Genomic DNA, 26,583 nt, shown 5'->3' on the forward strand with positions numbered 1-26,583 from the left:
TAATGCCATCGTAGTAGTTCATAGTAATTCATCTGTCATTAATTTAATCCGGAAGTTTTACTGTTCGACCTACAACTTCTCTTCACAGAACATGCAGAGTAGGTACATTCATAAAAGACCGTTCTATATTTGGTAAGATAACTTTCCAAGTGCTACCAATGTCTAATATTCAGTTGTCAGATTTAGGAAGCTATTAAGTATTATCCATTTAAGAGTACCTACATCTGTAATTTTTGATTATTTCGTTATGTATTTGATTTTGAACCTTAGTCGTGCATATTTACTCATTTTTATATAATATATAGTTATTAACAATACTCCATTTATATCAACACGATGTTCGATGTACCTATGTAAATATCTATTGAGGTAAATCTAAATTTTGTTACCTTACACCAAAAATAAAAATAATGGTATTGTAAATTTAATTTTCCCTTCTATTAGATATATTTGTAAACTTGGCAACGCTCAATGAATGCTTATGGGCGGCGCACGTTCTCGATACCCCACAGTTCGGCCAGATCGTAATGTGCAGTCAGCTGTGATTGTTTGCTACCACGTCAAGAGTGAAGTGCGCTGCTGAATCACGTACGTTCGCGAGTTCATTTGTTTTGTTTTTTCTTGTCAAACTGTGGTGCGAAATGGAACCCGGCGGGAGGGATTCCCGTTTTAATCTAGGCTACAGCATGAATCTACTCAGCGGGGAGACTCCACCGGAAATCTACGGCAATCCCAACTTAGGACGACCATCTACAAGTTTACAACAACTCTCACCCCGGCATACTATGGTTTCGAGTGCTTGTAACCGCGGAATTAAGTCGGATATATATGACGACAGGGCAATGTCGAGCCAGGGGATGGGACTGGACAGCTGTGTGAATGAAATCAGCGATGACTCCTACTCGATTCAGTCGAAGAAATCACCTCCTAGCAACGGGAAAAAAACCAAAGGTCGTGTAAAAATCAAGATGGAGTATATCGAGAACAAATTACGGAGGTACACTACATTTTCCAAACGAAAAACTGGAATTATGAAAAAGGTATGTACAAAGTTAACCTCTTTTCCTGTATTTTGTCTGGTTATTGGAGCTGGCGCATGCACGTGAGACGTTGCGCGCGCATTAAGATACCGTCTGTTTGCGCTTTGTTGCCACGATTCTAGCGGAAAAGTATTCAAAATTACAGATTTTTTCAAAACTATTGCAGATGTTTAGATTTTTTTCTAAATAAAAAACTAGAGATACAAAAATGTTACATACTGAAGGTATTTTAATTGGTATGTAATAAAGTATTACATACTTATAATGAAAACGTCAGACCTAAACTGTATCTCTTTTAAATTTTTATCTTGAAAATTACAAATAATTTTCAGTCAAATGGCATTAGAAAAGCCGACCACAATTATTGCTATAAATACAAAAAGAATAATGATTAATTTACAAAAATTATTTTCAAGTACGTGTGTATAAAGGTTTTATCAAAAAAAAAAAACTAATATCTTTTACTTAGTTGCAATTATTATTTAGTGGATATTATACAAGTGAACGATGATTCCTTACTTTGTGTAAAGTACTTTTGAAGTAATAATTATTATAAGTAAAATAATAAACTGATTTTTCTCATATTTCATATTTTAAGAGTCCATCTCAAATTTCAAGACTGAATCTCAATGAGACAACCACAATGATTTTTTTTAGTTATACAAAGTTTATATTTTTTGTACCTCTTGCTGATTTGGCAACATGGCCGCCAACCATCCTTTTATAAAAAATAACACACGATATGCATCTGCCAACAATTATCAAATTTCCCATTCATTTACAAGATTTTCAGTTGATTTGTGGACACAATACAATTATCTACCCAATAACATTGTCAGATATTACAGTGGTTTTTAAAAGGTGTTGACAGTTTTCTCATAATAGTCAAAGATTGTAACACGTGACCGAGGTAATTATGGGACACGGGCTTTGTGGTACTCTGGTACTGTTACATTGTTGTCGGAATGTCGGTAGTACAGAAATTATGAACATATGTTCCTACTGTCAGTTGATTATGATGCAGGAAGATATTATTATGACAGGGAGACTTTTTTGCAGGTTGAATAGATTCACTTTGATTTAACCTTATCTATGTATATAAGAGATAGTAGGTAATTAGTTTCAAACATACTGTATTCGAATTATAATTTGTGTAAAAATATGCGAATCGATTCTTTCAAGAACTTTTAGTTCATCTTGTTTGTGTCCCCTAGACTTTTAAATCGTATGTTGTCCATATTTTATATTTTTCAGGAAATGAGAGAAATAGGTAACAAGTTTTATTAGTTTAAACAAAAAAAAATATTTTTTGATGTACAAAACGCCATTTGATTGTCTTTAAAGGACAAAATGTAGTTTGATTGTGGCTAAATGATTAAAATAAAAATATGGACTGAAAATGCATTTCTGCGTGTCTCGAAAGCAATATAGTAGATTAAAAATAATCATATGACATGTATGTCATCATGTAGAAGGCAGCGACATTCTTCTCCATCTTCACTTTGATCATAGGTCTGGTCCTTTTCAATTATGTTTTCACGATACTGATCTTTCAAACATAGATCTAACCAAGTTAACTCTGGATCTAAAACCGATTCTTTGCCTGATCAACTAACTAAAAATTGTGATAAGCTATCCAGTTTTTTCTTAACAGCATGCTCCATTGGCAATGTTACTTAGATTTTTCTTTGGTTGAAGTAACTAAATTTGAAAACTTTTTAAAAGAGTCATCATTTCTGTGCAAAACCTCTCTTTTATTCAATATTTTAGTTTCCCCAGCAGTTTGTTTGCCTCGAGTTATGATTATTCTTTTGGCTTCCCTCATGCCTATAACTTTTTTGAGTGAAAGTGCTGCATGTTTTATGTCATACAAAGTCCAATCAGAGCCCAGCTTGCGGACTTGTCTTTTCTTAGAATAGATTTTATAATATTTGTTGTTTTTATAATGATTTTATAATGTTTGCGTATCAGTCTTTTTTTAGAAAGTCAGGCACTGCGGAACTTACTTCTATCACACCTTTTCCTGCTTCATGCTTAAGCCATGTATAAAAGACAGCAGTTTTTGTTAAAATGTCTGTCACACAAAATGTAAAATAAGGTCTTTACATGGTAAAAAAACATTTTGTCCAAAATATCGCTATTTGTTTGTCTCTCGCTAATGGACAAAATGCGCAGAAGTATGTAAATTAATAAATAATATTTTGACGAATTCAGCGCCACCTCGAAGTCATAATGTAAACATATGGACAAAGTGTGATTTGAAAGTCTGCTCCTCAACTTCGCTTTAGATGGTATTGGTTAAATTCTATATATTATTTCGAATTAAAAACTCAAATTACGTATACGAAAGCAAACATAGGTGTGCCTTTGGATCAGATGACTAATGACTAATTATAGGTCTGGATCCCGCGTATGAAAAAAAAGTTGATTAACAGCAAGCTGAAAATTTGTTAATAGCTTAAGGGTGTGTAGTCGGACAAACTTTGATATATGGGAACACTGGAACAGGGGAAGTTTTAATTGTGGAACAGGTTAAGAATTTGGAATGGTCAGACCACGAAAACGGCACATGTATTTTGTCCGACAGAACAGACTTAAAATCTCCGAACAGAGATTAAACTCTCATGCAAAAATCAGACTACTATTTATCACCAAATGGGCATTTTAATAAGTGGAACATCGATGCCTCAGAAGCCAATCGGTCTAAGTCAGTAAATCTTTAAAATGAGATATAATAAGATGTTTGTGAAAATAGTTGCAGAAAAATAAGGAGTCATTAGAAATAAATAAACCGTCTTTATTTATGATAATATAAGTACTATATTTATAAATACAAACAAGGAAACTAAAAAACTTCCATTATTTTTGAAAAATAACCACTTTTCACCAAAAATATTGACTTACTTAAACAGCTACACGAAATAGAACAACAACTGAGTACATATTGTTTAATCGATGTATTCTTCAGCATCTGATAATAATTCTGAATCGTTTTCCTTTGCTGAGGCAGCTCTCGTTTGGTTTATTGTCGGCAACTTTCAACTTTTAACAGAATACAAAAGATCTTGAACTATATTAGACAAAATTTGAGGCCTTCCCTTTGATGCCGGTTTTGAAATATCAATTTCATTGAATTCAACCTATTCCTGCAATGTTTGTTTATAAAATATAGTTTGGTTTATTTTTGCTGAACCGTAACCATTTTATTTGTAACCAGTTCACTTTTTGACCATTTATATCAATTTTTCTGTTGGTAATACGATTCTTCAATTTTTTTGTTGATAAAAACTCTTCTCTCTTCCTTTCATGACCAGAAACGCACTTTTGTTTTTATAATTTTTTACAATATCCACCCAGTCACTTGGACCATAAATTAACTTTATTTTTTGCTTTTTTTTAATCATACTAAAATCAGCATCATTTGGAAGATGGCTGTGTCCTGACACAAGAAATTTGTGATAAATATGATCAACTTTCATATCAGGTCTTGCACAAGTTTGTGGAGAGCTAAGCATAATTTTATATTTCGATTCTGCCCTGTACAACAATCGGAATACATGATTATGTGTTTATTTTTAGAAGCATTTTGCTTAAGGTGCTTTACAAGGCATGCTGCTATTTCCTGGGACCCTCTAGAACCCTCAGTTTCATTCCACATGCACATAAAACCTTTATTGGTATTAAAACTATGAACGCCCAGGTTGTAAACATAGGGTTTAGTTTGTAATAAGCCACTGACACATTCAATTTTGGAGAAGAAAGTGCCTTTTCTAGATCAAACGTAAAAACATAATTTTCTTAACTTTCCTTCAATTTTTATAATGACTTACTTACAATTATTATTATAATGACTTACTTAATCTGACTTCTGAAAATATTATAAAATTAATTTGAAGGAGGATCATATACCGCCATCTATTAAAATCAATCTAAATTAGTGACGTATGTGTATGAACAACTGAAACATTTGACCATTTTATTTGTGTTACGTCTCCTAACTCATTTTTAGGGAGAATGTCAGCTTGTTTACATGGGCGGTTTGCCAACGTTTGACGCCGCGGTTTACCTGAAAAACCCAACCGCCGCGGTTCGTACACATGAGAGCGATTGACTGGCGGTCTCATTCCTCCCTTAGTAAACTTACAACCGCCGCGATTTGACGACGGAAAGGTTGCATGTGTACGATTTTGAGCGGTTGCATTTGTTTCTATGTTAAACTTGAACCGCGGCGGTTGGGTTTTTCAGGTAAACCGCGGCGTCAAACGTTGGCAAACCGCCCATGTAAACAAAGCGTTAGACTTACACCGTTTGACTTCTGAAGTATCCACATGTAGAATATGTCAAATGGCAGGAATTATGACAGGTGATAAATAGCAGTCTGATTTTTGCATGAGAGTTTAATCTCTGTCCGGAGAGTTTAATCTGTTCTGTCGGACAAAATAAATGTGCCGTTTTCGTGGTCTGACCGTTCCAAATTTTTAAGCTGTTCCACAATTAAAACTGCCCCTTTTACAATGTTCCCATATAACAAAGTTTATCCGACTAGACACCCTTAAGCTATTAACAAATTTTCAGCTTGCTATTAATTAACTTTTTTTTCATACGCGGGATCCAGACCTATTAACGATATGCATCTTTTGCTCTAAACAAACAAGTAGAAGATTATAAGCAAATATCTTTTGATTTCAAGCATACTTATGTATTAGGTCTGGATCCCGCGTATGAAAAAAAAGTTGATTAATAGCAAGCTGAAAATTTGTTAATAGCTTAAGGGTGTCTAGTCGAATAAACTTTGATATATGGGAACACTGAAACAGGGGTAGTTTTAATTGTGGAACAGGTTAAAAATTTGGAACGGTTACAGCACGAAAACGGCACATTTATTTTGTCCGACAGAACAGACTTAAACTCTCCGAACAGAGATTAAACTCTCATGAAAAAATCAGACTGCTATTTATTACCTGTCATAATTCCTGTCATTTGACATATCCTACATGTTCCACTCATTAAAACGCCCATTTGGTGATAAATAGCAGTCTGATTTTTGCATGAGAGTTTAATCTCTGTTCGAAGAGTTTAAGTCTGTTCTGTCGGACAAAATAAATGTGCCGTTTTCGTGCTGTGACCGTTCCAAATTTTTAACCTGTTCCACAATTAAAACTACCCCTGTTCCAGTGTTCACATATATCAAAGTTTATTCGACTAGACACCCTTAAGCTATTAACAAATTTTCAGCTTGCTATTAATCAACTTTTTTTTCATACGCGGGATCCAGACCTATATGAAATAATATGTCTATTTTTTGTATGTGTATATATATCTGCTGCCTATCCTTAAGTTAATCGTAATAATGGTTGCATGATTGTTCCTATAAAATTTTCATGTAGCCTGGAACACTGCTGAACGCTTCCCTTGTTTCCAAAATTATGTATCATTAGACGCTCTCATCAAATTTCTATTAATGTTGTACTTTTACCCATAATTTTGGTGGTCGTCCGACGCTTCATTTGGTTTCACGTGCTCTCCCTTTTAACAGCCTCTTTGTCCGTCGACCGTTCCTCAGTCTTGCTGCATGTCCTACCACCTCCATTTTAATCTGACTATAGGTACCCTTTTTTCTTTTTTGAATTGTTTTTCTTATATCCTCGTTTTGATCTTGTTCAGCAGAGTTACCATAAATATTGTCCGTGTAGAAGTTAAGTATACCGGTCTAACGTAAATTATTGTCTTTTCCTCTGTGTAATTTTTAGTTTAGTCGCGGAATTTTATGTCAGGGTCAGTGTTTCTGCTCTGTACGTTAGTGCTGGTAGAATACCGACCATACTCTTTTCCTTTCGGACATATGGGTAGATCGCTTTTAACGGTTCTCCTAGTTTTCCATATTGCGCCCATCGCTGACATATTTTCTTTATAATTCAGGTGTTTGGTTATCTCCGCAAATCTCAATTTCATGCCGTATATATTTATCTCTATCTACCACTTCTATTTCGTTTTAGCTATGTGGTTTATAGACCAGCGCGCATCTGTAAAAATATTCATTTGGATGTTGAGAGGTGACTCATATTTTTTTGCAGAAATTGCTTGAAAATAACTCATATAATAATATTTGAGTTATCCTCCCACTCAAAAGGGTCCGGAACATTGTTTAAATAATCAAAATGTCAAAAAATGAAGGAAAAATTCGATTTTTTTCTTCGTTTTTTGATTATAACTTTAAAAGTATTTATTTCCCAGAAAAGTTGTACTAAATTAAAAGTTGCGTAATTAAGTTTCCTTCAACAGAGGATTAGTTAAAAATTTTAAAAGTTGTCACCATTGTTGCAAAATAGCAATAATTGCGAAAAAAAAACATAAAAAAACAAGTATTCACATTTTACGTTTTTCAACCATTTATGCTACACTTAGGACCTTAATATTTCACCCAGAAAAACTCCATGATATAATAAAACAATACTGTAAATTTCATTAAGATGGGTTTAATAGATATTGAAAAATAAATTTTGCAATCCAGCTTTCGCAAAAAAAATCATTTTTTCAAAATGTTGCAGGACTGAAAATAAAGCAGGTAGCAAGTTGAATTTTTTTTACGTATAGAACATATTGTACCTTTCATTTGCGATTTGCAAAATTAAAATCGGTTAACTACCACGGCGTCAGGATTTTTTTAAATAAACATTAATTTTTGGTGCTACGCGCAGGTCAGCGGTGTTCGATTCACACAAGTTGATTTCCACCAACATTTCTTCCAATCTTTTTTTAATATATTATTTTCTTACTCTATATTTTGTTGTATTTTAATATTTTAATTCCACAAAAATCAATCTAATTTGATTATTGTTTATGAGATATTGTTTCAACAATTGCATATGCTTAAAAATGATAAAGTTTCATTCTCTAAGTTAAAATATATGAACAAACAAAGTTTTTGCTAAAAAAGTGTTATTTCAAAGAACCGAGTATGTGTTTTTATTTTGCAATAAACAAATTTATTTATTTATATCGAAATGTACTAAAAATTAAAATTTATCAATCATTATCAAAGGTCATTGGAATGCCCAAAAATTAATGTTTATTTAAATACTGACGCCGTGGTAGTTAACCGATATAAATTTTGCAAATTGCAAATGAAAGTTACAGTATTCTTCTTATGTAAAAAAATACAACTTGCTACCGGCTTTATTTTAAATCCTGCAACATTTTGAAAATATGAATTTTTTTGCGAAAGCTGGATTACAAAATTTATTTTGCAAAATCTATTGAACCGATCTTAATGAAATTTACAGTGTTGTTTTATTGTATCATAAAGTTGTTCTGGATAAAATATGAAGGTCCTAAGTGTAGCAGAAATGGTTGAAAAACGTAAAATGCGAATACTTGTTTTATTATGGTTTTTTCGTAATTATTGCTATTTTGCAACAAGGGTGACACTTTTTAAAATTTTTAGCCAATCCTATATTGTAGGAAATTTAATTACGAAACTTTTATGTTATTGCAACTTTTCTCGGAAGCGAATACTTTTAAAGTTATAATCAAAAAACGAAGAAAAAAATTGAATTTTTCCTTAATTTTTTGATATTTTGATTATTTAAACAATGTTTCGGACCTTTCTGAGTGGAAGGATAACTCAATTATTATTATATGAGTTAATTCCAAGCAATTTCTACAAAAAATATCAGTCACCTCTCAACGTCCATCTCAAAACAGATGCGCCCTGGACTATTAATATTTTCTATCCTTCTTCGTAAAGTAACGTTTACACGTATCCAGTAACTGGCGTCAGTCTCATTGGAATGCGAGTGCTTGACTAAGACAGCGCTGGATAGGTTCGTTTACACGTATCCAGTAACTGGCGCCAATCTCACTGGCACTCTTATTAAAAATCCTAATACGGCCACTGAAACCACAGGTACGACAGCGCCAGCGACTGGAACGCTGTGTTTACACGTGTCTACAACCACTGGCACGGGGTTAGAGGGGACGCGGACGAGTGCCACTGGCATGAAAAATAGACCAGCCTTCTATTCGAGGCAGCGCTGGCAGACAGCGCTGGACTGGAACAAAAAAGCGTTTACATGATGCCAGCACTGTCGTTCCAGTGCGACTGGCGCCAGTTACTGGATACATGTAAACGCGCCTTCATGCTTCATAAACCTTCATGCTTTTATGCCTTCATATCATTTGCTTGCGTTTTCTTTTTTGCAGTTCCTGATATATCTTTTCTTATCAGCTTTGTGATTATTTTTTGAGAACTTGCGTAATACATTAATATCCTGTTTCATACGTAGCTTTTTTTCACTAGAATATTTTGTAGATTGGCCTTACTTTTCATATTTTTTTCTCCTTTTATTTTGTTCTGCTCTTTGGGTGTTTTTTATCACTTAGAGCCTTTATTTTTCTATTAATATTGTCATATTTAGGGATGGACTCGAGCCGAGCCAAGCCGAGCTTTTGAAAAGCTTGTGCTCGGCTCGAAATTTCGAGCCGAGCTCGAGATAGAAGCTCGGCTTGAACTTCGAGCTTGCAGGTTGAGCTCGTGGCTCGTGCCGGCTCGGCTCGAATAGTTCGAGCCGAGCCGAGCCGAGCTCAAAAACATAATAATGAATGTAAAATATAACATTCGTAGTAATTTTTTTTACTTATAATAGTCAAATATAAGAAATAATAAGAAATTCACTAAATGCTTTTCACATAATAGCTACATACTCTGTCATAGTAACGTTAGGAGACAAGAAGAGCGAGATATTTTTTTTCTTAGATTAATGAACAAATAGGAGAAATTAAAAATGTTTATTTCACAGTTTGTCTTAATTTCTGTTTAAAAAACTATGATAATGTATGATTTTAGTGTTCGTCCTGAAATAATGTCAGTCTTTTTAAAATAACCCGATTTAAAGGAAGCCAAGAAAATAGTTTTATCGCTGAGAAACTATATAGGTAGATATATTACGATAGTTTAATATAAATTTCAAATAAGATGGTATATTTGTATTAAGTATTATGACAAGATAGTGGATGAATTGTTTGATAACACCCGGATTTCGTATAGTGTAGTGATAATAAATAATACAAATAACAATAAAAAGTAAAGTCTAATACGACCAGACTAATCCATAAATAATCGGAGTAGGAAAAAGCAGCATATTTTATGAAAACATTTTTTTAAATATCAATATTCATATGTACATACAGTGTGGCCAAGCCAAATGGAATAAATTTATTATTTCGTGAATAAGCGCTTTTGGAAAAAAAATCCGAAACAGGTCGGTTTTTATTTTTAAATTACAATTTTTTGGCATATACTCGTATATGATAGTAGCTCATTTGAACGGTTATGAAATTCTCTATTCAGTAATATAAATATTAACATAATATACAGGGTGTCCAATTTTTTTTTAATTAAATTAATTGACACAAAAATGAGAATGTATATGTAATTTATTTAATTCAAAATACATTTTGCTACTGTCAGTAAACAGAAAGAATGTTCATTTGACAAATAAACATAGCTTTTCACTTAAATTCAATGTTCAAGATGCCACTCACCTGCCTCTTGGTAGTTTGAACATTTAATTTAAGCGAAAAGCTGTGTTTATTTGTCAAATAAACATTTTTTATGTTTTCTGACAGCAGTAAAATGTATTGTGAATTAAATAAATTACATACATTCTTCTTTTTGTGTTAATTAATTTAACTCGAATTTTTTTTGGACACACTGTATACATAATTATGTTAATATTGATATTACTGAATAGAGAATTTAATAACCTTTCAAATGAGCTAGCACATGACCCCTATTCCCATTTAAAAAAATAATCGATTACGTCATGACGCCCAGATGGATGACGTCATTAGTATGATATATGTAGGTATTATATATGCCAAAAAATCGTAATTTAAAAATAAAAATCGACCTGTTTTGAGATCTTTTTCCAAAATCGCTCATTCACGAAATAATGAATTTATTCCATTTGGCTTTGCCACACTGTATAATACTATTGGTAATATTGTAATGTAGTACCTACCACCTAAAAGGCCTGCATAAATAAATAAAAAATATAAATAAAAAGTATCAAGTATTTTATTGTCTTATATTACTAAATTCGCATAAAATAAATCTTTCACTAAACTTAATACAGATGAGTTGTAACTCTTTTTTTTTTTTAATTTAAGTAACTAAAAAACCTGTGTCACCTGAAAAATATTTTTGTACACTTACAGTCAATTATAAATAGGTACATAGTATCTCCATTAACATTTTATATCGGAGATACTATTTAAAAAAAAATTACATTGTTAATAAAAATCATTTACAAGAGGAAAGGAGGAAAGTGTAGGTATATATTTAAAAATAACATTATAACTCTATTCTTACCAAATTATACATATACGACTCTACTTCAACAATAAATAAAATTAAACCTAGAACTAATTTAAACGATTAAAATTAAAAAAAAAATTGTTTTACACATTTTTCAAAATTGGGTTTTCTACCCAAGAGTTTAGACATAAGAGGCACTTAGCCGATTCATTAGTCAATCTATTGCGTTGTTTTCGAATAATTAAGCCAGCTTTCGAAAACAATCGCTCAGATGGTACGGACGTAGCAGGAATACTTAGTAAGTCTCTGGCCATTTCAGCAAGAACAGGAAATCTTCCTTTATTTACCTGCCACCACTTTAAAATATCTTCGTTGCCAGTACTTTGCGGGAGTGCTATGTAGTCATAGAATTCAGTACTTAAGTCTTTTGGTTTTGTTATGACCTTTGATTGATAATAGCTTTCGAAATTGATTTCAAGCTCATCTTGTACTTCCATGACCACCGACGATTCAGATGTACTTTGCGTTATATTTTCTACAGCTTGCTGATTTCCTTCATACTTTTTTAACAGTTTTTTAAACACTGAATACGATTCGTTCTTTAAGTCCCTTCCCCAAAGTGAGTTATCAAATGCTTCAAGTTTATGTCTTGGGTCTAAAATAAGTACTGCACAGTAAATCCAATTTGTTTGTCTGTAATGTTTTAAAATTTTATCTCTGGCCTTTTGAAATGCAGTTAAAAGTTGTTCATCTACACAGGAACGATTCGGTTTATCGTCAAGCAACTTTGATTGTAATTCGATTTTGTCTAACAGTATATTTAAACTGACTATCACTGATGGAAGCGTTGCGTATTTGTCTCCTCCAAGGTTTTCGCTTACTATTTTAAACATCTTTAAAAATTTACAGACGGAAGCTAACATCTGCCATTCGTTTTGGTGTAGTCGAAAATTGTTTAATTTATTGACACTGTCGCTTGCACATAGACAGTCGATCCCCTTTTTTAACTTTAATGCGACATCCAACATATCATGAGTGGAGTTCCATCTTGTTGGAACATCCAGAATAGGTGAAATCTGTGTAGATGCCCCAGCAGTTTGGCACGCACTTTTAAAACGGATCCGTAATTTTTCAGATTTTTTTATTTTCTTAAATATATAACGAATTTTATCCAAACAGTTAGTTGGTGTTTGAATATCTTCATCTAGAACATCGTTGTGTTCGAACTCAACCTCTTCATCTACGTTACTGCTTTCTTCATCTTCAGCCTCCCCTCCTACGTCTTCTTCTATTTTCAGAGATTTTAAGCAATCTTGAACAGCCAAGTTCAGAATATGTGCTACACATTTAAAATGTTGATTAACGTCATCAAAAGAAGGAATAAGCTTTTTTAACTCCTGCATGAACGTTGTATTTGCTGCAGTGTTGTCAACAGTTATGCCTTGAATTTTCGATGTGATGCCATAGCTCTGCAAAGATTCATAAAACAACTTGGCAATATCTCTCCCAGTATGAAGCCCATGTGAAGGTGAGAAATCGATAACTACAGACTGGAGTTGCCAATGGTCATCAATAAAATGGGCGGTGATCCCATAATAAGATTTTCCATTAATTGCCGTCCAGCCATCAATGGTAAAAGATATTCTTGATGTGTTTTGTTGTAGTATATGCATAACTTTTTTTTGATCCTGTTCAAAACGGGACACAACCATTCTCTTTAAAGCTTTTCGTCCAGGCAGGTTTATTCCAGGTTTGATTTGATCGAAGAAGTTCCTTGTTGCTTCGTCGTCAAAAAACGAAAAAGGTAGGTATTTAGTGGCCACCCAATCAACGATAAAGTTTTCATCTTTAGGTTCATTCACGGATTTCTGCAATAAACATAAACGAGTGTAAATTACTTGATATTTGAATGTAAATTTGAATTATTTTTAAAATAAAGCTATTATTTTATTCTATTTATTTTGCTATTTATTATTTCCCAGCCAACATGAATTCACACTAAATTACCAGAGCCCGCTAATAGTTAAAATAGGATTGGAGGTCGTTGGGTAGGTACAATGAACTGCACACTAAAGGGATTACCGAATTGGGCGCTGAATTTTTTGAACTTTTTTTTTGGTTTTTCCATAAATAAACAAATTAAATTGACCTAGTCTTTTAGAAAATTATGAAATATAAAATATTTTAATTATAACTTTTATTTGTTCTTTAAGTCAATATCATTTACATTGTTAAAAAACTAAATCATTGAGAAAAGTAGTAATAGATAATGAGAAATTATCTAATTGTTTAGAATTATTATAGCAGCCCAGCGGGTAAACAAAATTATTTTTACCAACTTTACGGCAATTGAACCAACAAGAATATTAGCAAGAATAAGGAGACAATGGTTGTTAAGTGTTAAATGTTCTTTACGTATTTTATATTTTAATTTTTGGTTCCTTTCAGACTTTTGTAAGCTTTGGTTTCAAACAACACAAAAATAGAAGTAATTAAAAACTAAATTATGGACGAAAACGGCAAGAATTACTTGTCGCAGACGGAAAAGTTTTATAAAAGTAAAATGAAAGTGATAAAACATGGTAAAAAACATAAAAGGGAGTTTGGGTGTGGTACCAATTATTAAAGATAAAATGAGATAAGTTTAAGGTGGTTATGGCGCGTACAATGCGCAAAGGTACCATTTCATCCAAAAAGCGAAAATGTGTGTCGCACCTGGAGCTAGTAAGAGAGGAAGAAGAAGCCGTTATGGTAAAGTTAGGAATGACATGGCGGTAAAGAATATTTATTCTGATGTGGCTCAAGACAAAAAAGGCAAATATGTATAATGATGATGATGTAATAGAAGAGAATATATTAGGCTATTGATTATGTTCAAAATAAGATGGCTAAAAGGAACTACAACGTTCACGGGGTTTTATTGTTTCTTGTTTCATATGGTCAATGGACCTCTAAATATGAAAACACCGCGGAGTGCTTCCATTTACAGGGGTGCGTTTTTGAGAAAGGGGTGAATTAACCCCTATGAACTAAGGTGCATAGTATGAGTTCTATGCCCTTTTAGTACATACATTTCTACAGCAAAATTGTTCGAAATTAAATTTACTATTGAATTATCACCTTTTAAAGTTTAAAAGTGTTTTTTAAAAAATATAATAAAAAAATGCAAATTCATCCTTCCTCTTTAAAATGACGTTTGGCAGAGGTCATCGCTTATAACTCGACAACAACTAATTTTAGACAAATATCACAAGAGACCTTTTTTGCTCAGAATTATCCAAAGAATCTAAAAAGACCTTAATACTATCAATTTCTTTACAGGGCTTCTCATAAAGCCCTTATTTTACCATAATTTGTTAATAACAATTAAACGGACCATATTTGGGCTTCCAGACCACTTCCATTGGATTCAGCGACCCAAAAAACTTATAATACCACCATTAAATCACGGGGAGCTCGAACTTTCCCACGGGACCCCCTCTGTTGCGACTAGACAATGGATCTCGGATTTGCATTTTAGGTTAAGTAGGTATATCAATTTTCATTATAATTAATGCAATTGTTAGTACTGAAAACTAACAGCTTAAAATTTTATAATTTTACTCAGTTTGACAACATTGTTTAACGTTAAGCAATTATTTAATGCCAAATATTTATCAGATTATTACATCGACCAAAATTTTATTAAGAAAATTCCCAAAAAAACTGGTTATGAACAAAAAATTTTATTACACTTTTTTTTCCAACAATAATAAATAAAAACTGAAACATCATGCAAAAAAATAATAAAATATTATTTTTGAATATTTGCATTGTTTTGGCACATCGAAAACTTTGGCGTTAATACTTTGAATATTGACATTACAATAGTAAAATGTGTTCTTACCTTAATTGTTAAGAAATTATGAAGTGGTCCAGCTTTGCTAGTTCCAGGTTGAGAGAGCTTTGGAAAAATAGTACCATATTCCTTTGGATGTTTACTTAATAAGTGCCTTTTTAAAGTAGTTGTAACGGAAAGTTTTACTTTAAACTCACTTTTAATTTTTCGTTTGTTACATAATTTGCATGTCGCTAATTTGTTTATTTTGTCAATAATTTTAAACTCAAAAAAGCATGTAAACTTGCTCCGAAATGTCGAAGTTTCGTCAAGAGTATAATCGCCGCTAACGCTTTCAGTCGACTTAGTTGACACTTCACTATTTTCACTTGGACTTGGAGAAGGAAGATTTGTGTCCATAAAACTATCATCACTATCGTAATTAAACATTTTAAAAACGCGAAAAATTTGGAATTAGGTTCCTAAACAGAAATGGACGAACAGCAACTTCATCTTCTTTCTCAAGACTGAAAAGATTGTAATAACTATTAGATTTCTTTCCTACTACCCGTAAAATACAAACGTGCTAGTTTTCTTAAAATCGGAATTATTTTCTTAATACCTACAGATTTAGCAAAGTTTATACTGAGAAATAAGTTACAATAAAACATTCAACTGTACAGATTAACAGTAAATTTATATTGTTAAATTCATATCATTATGTCCAAAACCATTCAAGTATGGAGGTACGAGGTAATAGTACCTTTCCTTTAATAAAATTATTATAGAGATTCAAATTTTTGGGTAGATTATATTACCCCATGAACATATTTTTTTGTTATGGTAAAATGTAAATATTCGCATTCCTAGAAGTTAGTCTTTTTGATAAACAAATTCTTAAGAAGGTTACAAGAGGCAGTTTAAGTTTATGGAGGATTATAAAATTGGGATTCTACCTACATTAAAATTTTTACCTCTTCCGAGTAACTATAGTAAAAATGAGAAGTACATAACTGCATTTTATAAATCCTATTCAAATATTTAGTGACGATATTAGGGATAATCGAAATGCAAGAATATTATTTAAAAAGGAATTTATACAGAGTGTCCGTAAAATATGTAATAAATTAGATACTTCCTTAATCCTTTTTAAAAATATCTGGAATTCGTGGAGTTTTAATTTTAATGTTCTACCTTCTACCATAAAATTTGATTATACAGGGTGATATACATTAAGCTGATATGTATGAGGTAAATGTACACTCTGTACCTACGTTGTGACATTTTTAGATCGAAAAAATGAGCTGATGTTAAAAAGGTATGATACTTGGGGTCTAACGGACAGAATTTCAAAGATATGCGCTATGAAAATAAATTTTATTGATTTCAAATTATTAATCTAAGAATTTGAAAGTAATCCACCTGTTCGGAAAAATTTCGTCTACGTACCTTGGAACATCTACAGCATAATGCGGAGGCGCAATATCCTATTGAAACCATAAACTTTCATCAAAACCTCCATGATTAATTCTACTGGGAAATAAATAAATTAAAGTAGGTGCGAGATACCCCGTTAAAGACTGATGTTATGCGACTCGTTTCAATTACCTTTGAAAAGTAGGGTCCGATAATTGTTAGCCCACATATTTACCTTTTGCAGGTATTGTGTATGAAGCTGTTATATTTACAAAAAATCCGATGGCGTCATCACCTTTATGTGTATCACTCTGTGTAATTAAATTTGGTTGTAAAATGTAGATCATTAAAATTAAAAATCGACGTGTTTTAGATTTTTTTCAAAAGACTTTTAGTTTAGGAAATATCCCATTTATTTAATACATTACGGACACACTGTATATTGCAAATACATATTTGTCGTCTAAATTACTTATTCTCAAACAAAAGTATCAGTGGTATCAAAAATAAATAGAAAAAATATTAGAGTATTAGCTAAAATATTGACAAGCTCGTTAAGGAAAGCTCGGCTCGTTTCCAATTCAGCTCGGCTCGGCTCGAAAAAAATTTGGCTCGGCTCGAAGCTCGGCTCGCAAGAAACAAACAGGCTTGAGCTCGAAGCCTTGAGCCGAGCCGAGCTAAGCTCGAGCTTGTGTCCATCCCTAGTCATATTATAACGCTTATGAATCTGTGGTCACATTATGCATCTAATGTTAACGCCTTTAATCTCTCTTTTTTGTTCGTGATCGACAAATTGGTTGAGTTTCTTCTTTTCTGTCTGAACTTTTCCAGGTCTTCTCGATTTTTCTTTTTAAAAAAGTTCATTTGGTAGAGATTATTTTTCAAGAAGGAGTTTGTTGTTTGTTTTTCCCACAACTCAACACTTTTGTGTTGATTTGTGGGAAGTGTTGAATTGGGGGAGCGTAAACCTGCATTATTAAAAAAAAACGCCTGCTTCTATATTTAAATAGGCTGCTCTGATGGATATTTCATTTCTCGATATGATAATCTTTTGTGTACTTACTTATGAAGAGACTGTGCCACCTCCGATAGATAACTTTTCTCCTTTATAATAGATAGGTAAGGACTTACTATTTGACATGTTTGGAGTCAGATTTTTTTTCTTACTTCACTAGTTTAACTTAGGAGCTTCATTTCTACCTCGCTGAATCTTTATTTGACAACAAGTTACCGAGATGTGACAATTAGGGATTGCAATCCAGCAGCATTTTCAATCCAGCTGGATTTTTGCAAGATTGGCCTGAATCCAGCGCGGATCCAGCAAAATCTGGAGTCACAATAAAAACACGATTTTAATGTTTTTTTGTCTGTATTCTAAATTTTTTAAATTTCCAAAATTTTTAACATGAATTATTTAGCTTCTTTGAAGTGAGACCTTAAAAACATAGGCCTAACCTACTTCACACATAACTGCACGTATAGCCGGTTGCGGAGAAAGCCCTTCTGGCCTCTGTGCTGATCGGTTTTAAGGTCATCAAATAGTCATGGACCATTAACAAATGATCGCCTTCCACTCGTTTGGTCTCATAAACGGCGATTTTCTTTTCCAAAATCTTTTCGTAATCTTTTTGAGAAGAAATTTTTTTTGTGCTATAAAAGTTTTCTTTTTCTCGTTTCAATTCAATCTCAAGTTCTTGTTCCACAGTAAAAGTCACGGACTCGGGATTAGTTGGCCCATCTTCTTTCGTTATGTCCTCGTACACTGGTTCCACAGTTACTTGTTTATTTATTCGACTTAATAAATTTTTCGTCTCTTGTCGCATTACATTCTTTTTCGGCATGGGGAAATAACCAGGATTGTTTAGTCCTTCCTCATACTTTTTTGATTTTTTAAGTACACTGATGTACCTTTAATATCAGAGAGATACTGTTCCGCGATTATGTTGCGTAGTGCTTCCGATATATTTGCATTAAGGCTAGAGTCCTGGCTGTTTAGTTTGCCTAAAGCTGGGTACTCACTTGAGCACGAATACGCATGAGACAAGTCGAGACCGCACTGAATGCCTCGAGTCGGGAAAAATGTATGAGGACACGCATCCCGCATGAGGACGCATCCATTTTTTCCATACAGGAGCAGTGATCCATTTTTTCGTCCTATGTCGAACGAACAATTATTATTATAACAATAACTAGGGTTACGAGGATTCCATAGTATTTCCATATTTTTGTATTTATCAATAAGTTCTAAACAAATCTCTTAGCTCCATTCCATTTTTTATAGGTAGATTTATAAATTTGTCCTAAATTTTTAAGTGTATAACTTTCCAAAAGAATAAATATTTCAAAATAAGAAATAAAATTCAACAAAACCCAAATCTTTTAACACCGTTTTGTAAATTATATAGGCTATATTCATTGCTTGCACGGTCTGTTTACAAATGAAGAATCGAAAAGCTGCCGCGTGTTTTAAAAATACTTAAAAAACGTCCACACTGAGGCACGAATCCCTTTGATGGACCGACAAGAGACGGACCGCTCCGAGGCGTGCGGCGAACGATTTGAGCATATTTGCCGCGCCTCGGATGACGTTCTCACCTACTGCCTCGTACGGCCTCGGCTTGCCTCATGCGCGTTCGTGCTCAAGTGAGTACCCAGCTTTAAAAATACTTAAAAACGTCCACACTGAGGCACGAATCCCTTTGATGGACCGACAAGAGACGGATCGCTCCGAGGCGTGCGGCGTACGATTTGAGCATATTTGCCGCGCCTCGGATGACGTCCTCACTAGCTGCCTCGTACGGCCTCGGCTTGCCTCATGCGCGTTCGTGCTCAAGTAAGTTGAGCACGAATGCGCATGAGGCAAGCCGAGGCCGCACCGAATGCATCGAGTTGGAAAAAATGTATGAGGACACGCTCCCGCATGAGGCTTGCCGCAGCAGTGATCCATTTATTCGTCCTGAGGCAGCGAATATGTCGAACGAACAATTGTCTGTGGCTTGTGCTAGTTATTTATAAATTATTAAAAAATAAAAAACGTAAACAGCAGAGACGTATATGGTCCTCACAATTTTATTTAAAAAGAAGAGACATGAATAATATTAATACTTCGTTTTTGTTTATCGACCTCTTCGACCTCGTCTAGCTGACGAAACTGACAAGTCTAATAATTTCACGAGAATGTCCCAAAAAGATTTTAATTTTATTTTGAATGGCATAAGAAACATAATAAGTAAAAAATTACAAAATTTAGAAAAGCTATTCTACTATTTCATATTTTTATATTTATCAATAACTTCTAAACATAACTCTTGGCTCCATTCCATTTTTATAGGTAAATTTATAAATTTGTCTTAAATTTTTAAGTGTATAACTTTCCAAAAGAATGAATATTTCAAGATAAGAAATAAAATTCAACAAAATCCAAATCTTTTAACACCGTTTTGTAAATTATGTATGCTACATTCATTGCTTGCACGGTCTGTTTACAAAAATGAAGAATCGAAACGCAACTGCATGTTTTAAAAATACTTAAAAAACGTCCACACTGAGGCACGAATCCCTTTGATGAACCGACAGCAAATGGATCGCTCCGAGGCGTGCAGCGAACGATTTGAGCATATTTGCCGCACCTCCGATGACGTCCTCACTTACGGCCTCGGCTTGCCTCATGCGCGTTCGTGCTCAAGTGAGTACCCAGCTTAAGGCAAATGTCATGGTTGTGTCGGCCGTTATCAAAGTGGACTCTCTTCTGCAAAGAGCTTCTACAACCAGTTTTACCGGTTAGAGAGTGGCCATCAACTCATTGATTATTGACCACTCGCCAGCACATAATTTTATCGCTGAATCAATGTCTATCAACGCCTTATCGATGCAAACTTTTAGGCTGTAGAAACTTTCCAGCATACTGAGCTACTCCTAGGGGGATATAACGGCAAGTTGCCGACTCGCGGCTTTGTATCAAGAGGCTAATGAAGACATTCAGTAACTTATTTCGAATTTGACACGTTTGCAGATCCGCGCTGCTGGATCCAGCATGTAAAAAAAGCGCTGGATCCAGCTGAATTGCTGGATGCTGGATCCAGCAATTGCAATCTCTAGTGACAATCGTCAGGTTGATGACTTTGGTGCATTATGAGTTTTGGTTTTTAGCACTTAAACACCGCACTTTCGTTGCGTGTTGGTGAGTATTCATATTTGCTTCTACGTGTAACCTAGGAAAATTGGTCTACTCGTGCACATTACTCGTACAGGAATAAGCGAACATGCCGAAAATACGTGCATGTGCGCAGTGTAGGTCGCGATCGCGGTCGCTACATCGATGTCAAAACAAACCTTAATTTTCTTAAGAGATCGCAAATACCAAGGATGTGTCACCCGTTCACCCTGGCGACCTATCATAGCAGTTTACAGCGATGTCGATGCCAAAACAAAATAGTTTGTTTTACATCGCGATCGACCTGCTGATCGCGTGGTGCATTAAAGTTTATTGGTGGTTTTTAAACCACGTGACATTCGCCGGAGATACGGCTGGTTATTTATTCATTTCTTGTTGTAATCAGGTTGCGACAAGTTTTGGTTATTTGGAAACCGCCAGGAACAGTAAAAGGAAGGTATGTTCGGTATGTTCTGCCCGTCATTGATGTAAACCTCGACCGCGATCGCGACCTACACCGCGCTCATCCATGTATCTTCGGCATGTTCGTACCCTAAGGCTGCTGACCACTTGGATTTCACCTGATTTACTTCGGGTGTCTCCATATAGTGGGAAAAAATTAATAAACTATCTGCTCGTAGTACCTAATAGCCATTCGAGGTGGCAAATATAAAAATTTGCCAATATACCTGACACTAAAAATGTCCAATTTCCACATTTTTTGCTGCTTCTTAATAAAATGTTTTACACTATTCTGTCACAATTTTTCAAATTATATTAAATAATAGTACAGATCATTGGCCAAAATAATTACATATTTTGGAATGCTGTGTATCATTTGCTCAAACTGTATCTCAAAAATATCAGTATACTACACATCTTGGTGCTTACTAGCCCGATCAAAGAACAATCTGACCCAAAAAAAAAATAAAGGAAGGATGAAAATTTGAGAATAGGTAGTTGAAATTGTCTATTATTATATAAGAAAACAAGTTAACAATAAGTTAACAATTCTACATCCCTTTCATTTAAAAAAAACGGAGGGGAATACCCCTTCTCGGGGGTGAAAAAATATACATTCAAAATAAGTCCGGAATTGGATAAAATGACTAATTCTAAGCAACTTTTGTTCTATAGAGTTTTTTCACAAAGTCAATACTTTTCGAGTTATTTGCGAGTGAATATGTTCATTTTTAACAAAAATAAAACTTGTTGTTGTTCTGAAGCTATTTCCTTGTGGCATTTTTATGATTAACTATTTAGATGGGAAATAAGCCACAATTAAATTGAAAAAATAATTTTAATAACGTTTCGATGCCCAAATCGGGTGTCGTTGTCAAGATACAAAATACTACTAAAATAAACAAAAATGTTGTTGCTAAGTAAAAAAATTCTTCTAATAATTTATTTAATCTGACTCATTTATATTGGCAATTCAGACGTATATTATACATTTTAAAGTAGAAGGCTTTAAAATGATATCGCCAATATTTATGAGTTGCGTTCCTGGGACGACTTTACTAAAAGATAGTTCATTCGATTACATGAAATCAATCCCAACTCAAGAATATCCGTTACAAAAAATCATAGCATGTGATCTGTCTTTAAAAAGACAACCAAATGCAACGATGACAGTAAAATTCTCGGGTTAGAGATTCCATAGTAAATCACGAGGGAAAACCAGGAAAAACCTCGTGATACTATCCCGACATCGTAAGTATTTGGTCTTACATTTAATTTACTTTAGACAGTTAATACCAAATTCTGACTTTAATATGTTTAAATTATAAATAATATTAATAATACATAGATATACAATAAGTAATAATAAAATATAAAATGTGTACTAACTCGTATGTTATTGACCTACTAATCGTGGTATTTTCTTTTTATTGACTTCCTCTTTCAGTATGGATAACCACATCCTACTGCATTCTACCAGGAATTTGCTACACAATTGGTTTCATTTAGCATAATTAGAGCCGTTTCTTTGATTTTTCTCTTTTTACTGTCTGATTCTTTCAGGACTATTATACTTGAATCTCTCCACCGAACTCTATGTTCATTATCCCATGCGTGTTGACATATTTGAGATCTATCAAATTCTCTATTTTTAATATAAGACTGTAGGTCTTCTCATCCCAAATAAAATTAATCGTTACCGCTTCACAAGTTACTTTTCTTATGTGTATTCTTTATATGATATGTAAGTTTCATTGGTTCAAAGGGTTCGTTTTAAAAAAAAATTGGTTTTAAAATAAAAAAAATTTCTAATTTTGAAAAAAATTCCTTTTTTTTTCAAATTAACAAAATTTTTAAAAATTATTAGTAACACCAAAAATCTCAAAGGGTAGTAAAATGTATATTTTGCTTTTCTGAACATTTTGAATTTTTTGTTTTCCTGGTAGACAAACATTGGTTATGATATGACTGTTCAAAATTTGCATACACTCGATATTAGTGATTCGTTCAAGCCATTTTAACTACAGCCTTTTCAAAAACAAGTACTTTGAGCCCATGAAACATACAGATCATATAAAGAATACTTAAGCAAAGTAACTTGTGAGGCGTTAACGATTAATTTTATTTGGGATGGTAATTAGAGGGTAATTTTCACGATTTTTTTACCAAAAAAGGAAAGCGACCAACAATATTTTGAGCGTAACTCACTTACTTTTAATGTAACAAGTTTTCAAAAAACAAAACTAAAACTTTTTTGAAACATTTTAAAAAAGTTGTAATGAGTTTTTCCCGAAGAGGTCTCCGGTTTTTGGTTATTTCACGTTAAAATATTCGATTTGAAAAAAGAAGAACCTACTTCTCATTAGCTACAACTCCGCTTCCACTGGGTCAACAGACTTCATGCATACATTATTTATTTCACTTTTTATATATTTCACTTCGCTATATTTTCGCTAAGAATATTTTTTTCGATATAATACTTACTTTTTTAGTTATTTGCGAAAAACCGTCCAAAAGCATGTTTTTTTTGTTAAAAATGAACATATTCACTCGCAAATAACTCGGAAAAGTATTGACTTAGTGAAAATACTCTATAGAACAAAATTTGCTTAGAATAATTCTAGTCATTTTATCCAATTCCGGACTGATTTTGGATGTATATTGGGACCGTGCAAGTTCGGCAAAGCGACCTCTATTTCTACGCTCTGTACTTTTATTCGCACTTTTAATTATATTGGCCAATTATATTAGTCCTGGTTGCTGGATAATTGTCAAGGCCATAGTCCAAAAAAATAATAAGAAGAAAAAATAAGATGCAGGTTATGTTTAGCAAACGTAAACAATTGTATGTAGTAAATAAAATCAATTATTAAAATGCAGTACTGCAAGCAAAATACAATTAATTAAATTTACCTTTATATAATAATTGCATATCATATCAATATTGTGGAGCAATATATAATTTTTCTGCGTCAATGACAGAAGGTATGAAATATACGTCAATTTGACAATTTCAATTGACAATATGAATTATTTAAGATATTTGCAATATTTCTCCGCGACTCGCGCACGGTCGTTTCTCGTTTCCCTTTCCAAGTACTTGCACACCGCGAATACAGTAAAACCTCTCATATCCAGATCAATGTGGCGACAGACCGATCCGGATATGAAAAAAATCCGGATATCAATCAAGACCACTTCTTTTATAGTCTCTAAAACGTTTTCTCCTTCATACATTCCAGTAATCAACGCCGTCAATAACCTTCGTCGATAGACCTGTTTTATAGATCCTATAATACATTATTTCGCCATCTTTTAGTTCTTTTGTGTCGAGATGAGACGGTGCGTTGTCCAACAGCAGGACTGCTTTTCTCGGTATATTTCGGTAGATGCGGACAGCAGAACCGTCCGGATATGGGGAGGTCCGGATATGACAGGTCCGGATATGGCAGGTTGTACTGTATTTTCACCCCCGAGAAGGGGGCATTCTCCTACATTTTTGTAAAATGGAGGGGATGTAGAATTGTAAACTTTTTCTTATATAATATAGTCTGTTCGCTAAACTCAGACGCAACTGGCTACATATTTTAGTCGATAATTTTTTTGTTTTTTGCCAATTTTGCAAAAATTGGCAAAATTACTAACTATTTAGTGATTATTAACTATTTAGTAATTATTTTTTGCCAATTTTACTAAAATTGGCAAAATTACCGACTAAAATATCTAGAAAGTTGCGTCTGAGTTTAGCGAACAGACTATAATAGACAATTTCAACTACCTTTTCCCAAATTTTCATCCTTCCTTTATTTTTTTGGAGGTTTTTGTAAAGTTTTGTGTTCCTTGGTCGGGCTATTACAACCGGTATCAACTGACTGAAATAAAAGTAAACCACAACCAAGGTTCAAATAAACAGCCATCCGCACTACTGATGGATAATAATTATCTAATATTTCTATTAATCTTTTTTCGGTTGTCGTAAAGCGCTTTTACTCCAGTAAAAAGTTTTTAAAATCATCTACTATCGCCTCTCTCTATCCCTTTCGTGATCTTTTTTTCTTTTACAATCTGGTACTCTCCATGCTATTTTCTTGACCACTCTGTCACCGTTCATTCTTTCTATATATGGCCCAACCACTGCAACCTTCTTGATTTTATTACGGTATATATTTGTAGTTCTTTGTAAATATTATAAACTTACTCATTTGTCCTTCGTATATACCCTTCCTCTGTTCTCTTCCTTCACTAATATTTTTTCCCATCTTCTTACTGCTTCTTTTGTTATTTGGTTGAGTAAGTATGTCTCACATTCGTATATCGCTGTTGGTCTTATATGATGGTATGTATTAATGTAAATTCTGAATTTCGTATTCCATGACAGCTGCTTTGATCTTAGTAAATAATTCATGGCTCCCGCAAATCGATTGTCTTTACTTAATCTGGCATCAATTTCTTTCATTTCTTCACACTCGTTTGTTATCCTTGCTCCTAGATATAAAAATTCGTCTATTTTCTCAAACTTAAACTGTCCTAATTGTGTGTTTACCTTGAACTTTGTCCCATCCTCCCTTTCTCTTTCTACTTTCATAACCTTGTTTTTCTTTTGATTTATTTGTAGACCCAGCTCATACGCTTCATTTATAACGTTTAAGTTTTCCCAGTGTAGAATTTATTTCAGTTTTATTTCCCTTATTTCCCTGTAGATTCCAGAATCTCTAGTGCCGTGTTTTTCTTAGAAACACATGTGTCGCTATCCAAAATGTGAAGATTTGATATGCTTTTAGGTAAACTAAGTCGTTAATGCTTCACCCTCGAGTCATAACTCATTTTAAGTATTAGGTTCGCTAAGCCCTTTTACGAGTGGTAAGGAAATCTGTTCTTGAATATCTCTCACAGTTTCCCATAATTTTGATTGGTTAAAACCCCACCACTATCAAAGGACGCCAAAGGTTCATAAAAACCACAAATTCTTAAAATTCTGCATCATTTGTGAGTTGAGTTAATATAGTTATTATGTGAGATCAAGTTTGTTCGTGTATTGTGGGCCCCGCCGATTAGGCAGGTAAGAGTATTAATGATTGTTTATTGGTATGTACAATTTGTACAATTGCGTTTTCTATTTTTTTTAAAGGGTCCACCTTTCACCTTCCACCTATGCATTATGTTGTCCAGCTGCTATTTTATGAACACTGTTAAATACTATTATTCTTTCGACTGTGTCGTAAAGTTGAATTTCTTCATGGCCATCTTCCACACCTTGAGAGCCTGCCGGCTTACAAAGGGCCATCCTACCCTCTAACAGATGTTTTAAGTAAGTCACTCATCTTTTACTTATTGAAGAAGTTAGTAGAGACGCCTTTGTTATGTCCAGGGCAAGGAC

The 26,583-nt window shown here is 33.6% G+C and overlaps 1 protein-coding gene across 3 annotated transcripts in view; it reads left to right on the plus strand.

Annotated features, from left to right (window-relative positions):
* Positions 1-524: 524 nt before the first annotated feature.
* Positions 525-26,583, plus strand: part of LOC114331275 (serum response factor homolog) — a 616,816-nt gene continuing 590,757 nt past the window's right edge. For all 3 annotated transcript variants that reach the window (XM_028280792.2, XM_028280791.2, XM_028280790.2), the window contains exon 1: positions 525-1,040. In XM_028280792.2, coding sequence (XP_028136593.1) covers positions 642-1,040 — 399 coding nt within the window. In that variant the 5' untranslated portion in view covers positions 525-641. The remainder of the gene's footprint in view (positions 1,041-26,583) is intronic.

Source organism: Diabrotica virgifera, chromosome 2 (assembly GCF_917563875.1).
Source record: "Diabrotica virgifera virgifera chromosome 2, PGI_DIABVI_V3a".
In the NCBI taxonomy this organism is placed as follows: domain Eukaryota; kingdom Metazoa; phylum Arthropoda; class Insecta; order Coleoptera; family Chrysomelidae; genus Diabrotica; species Diabrotica virgifera.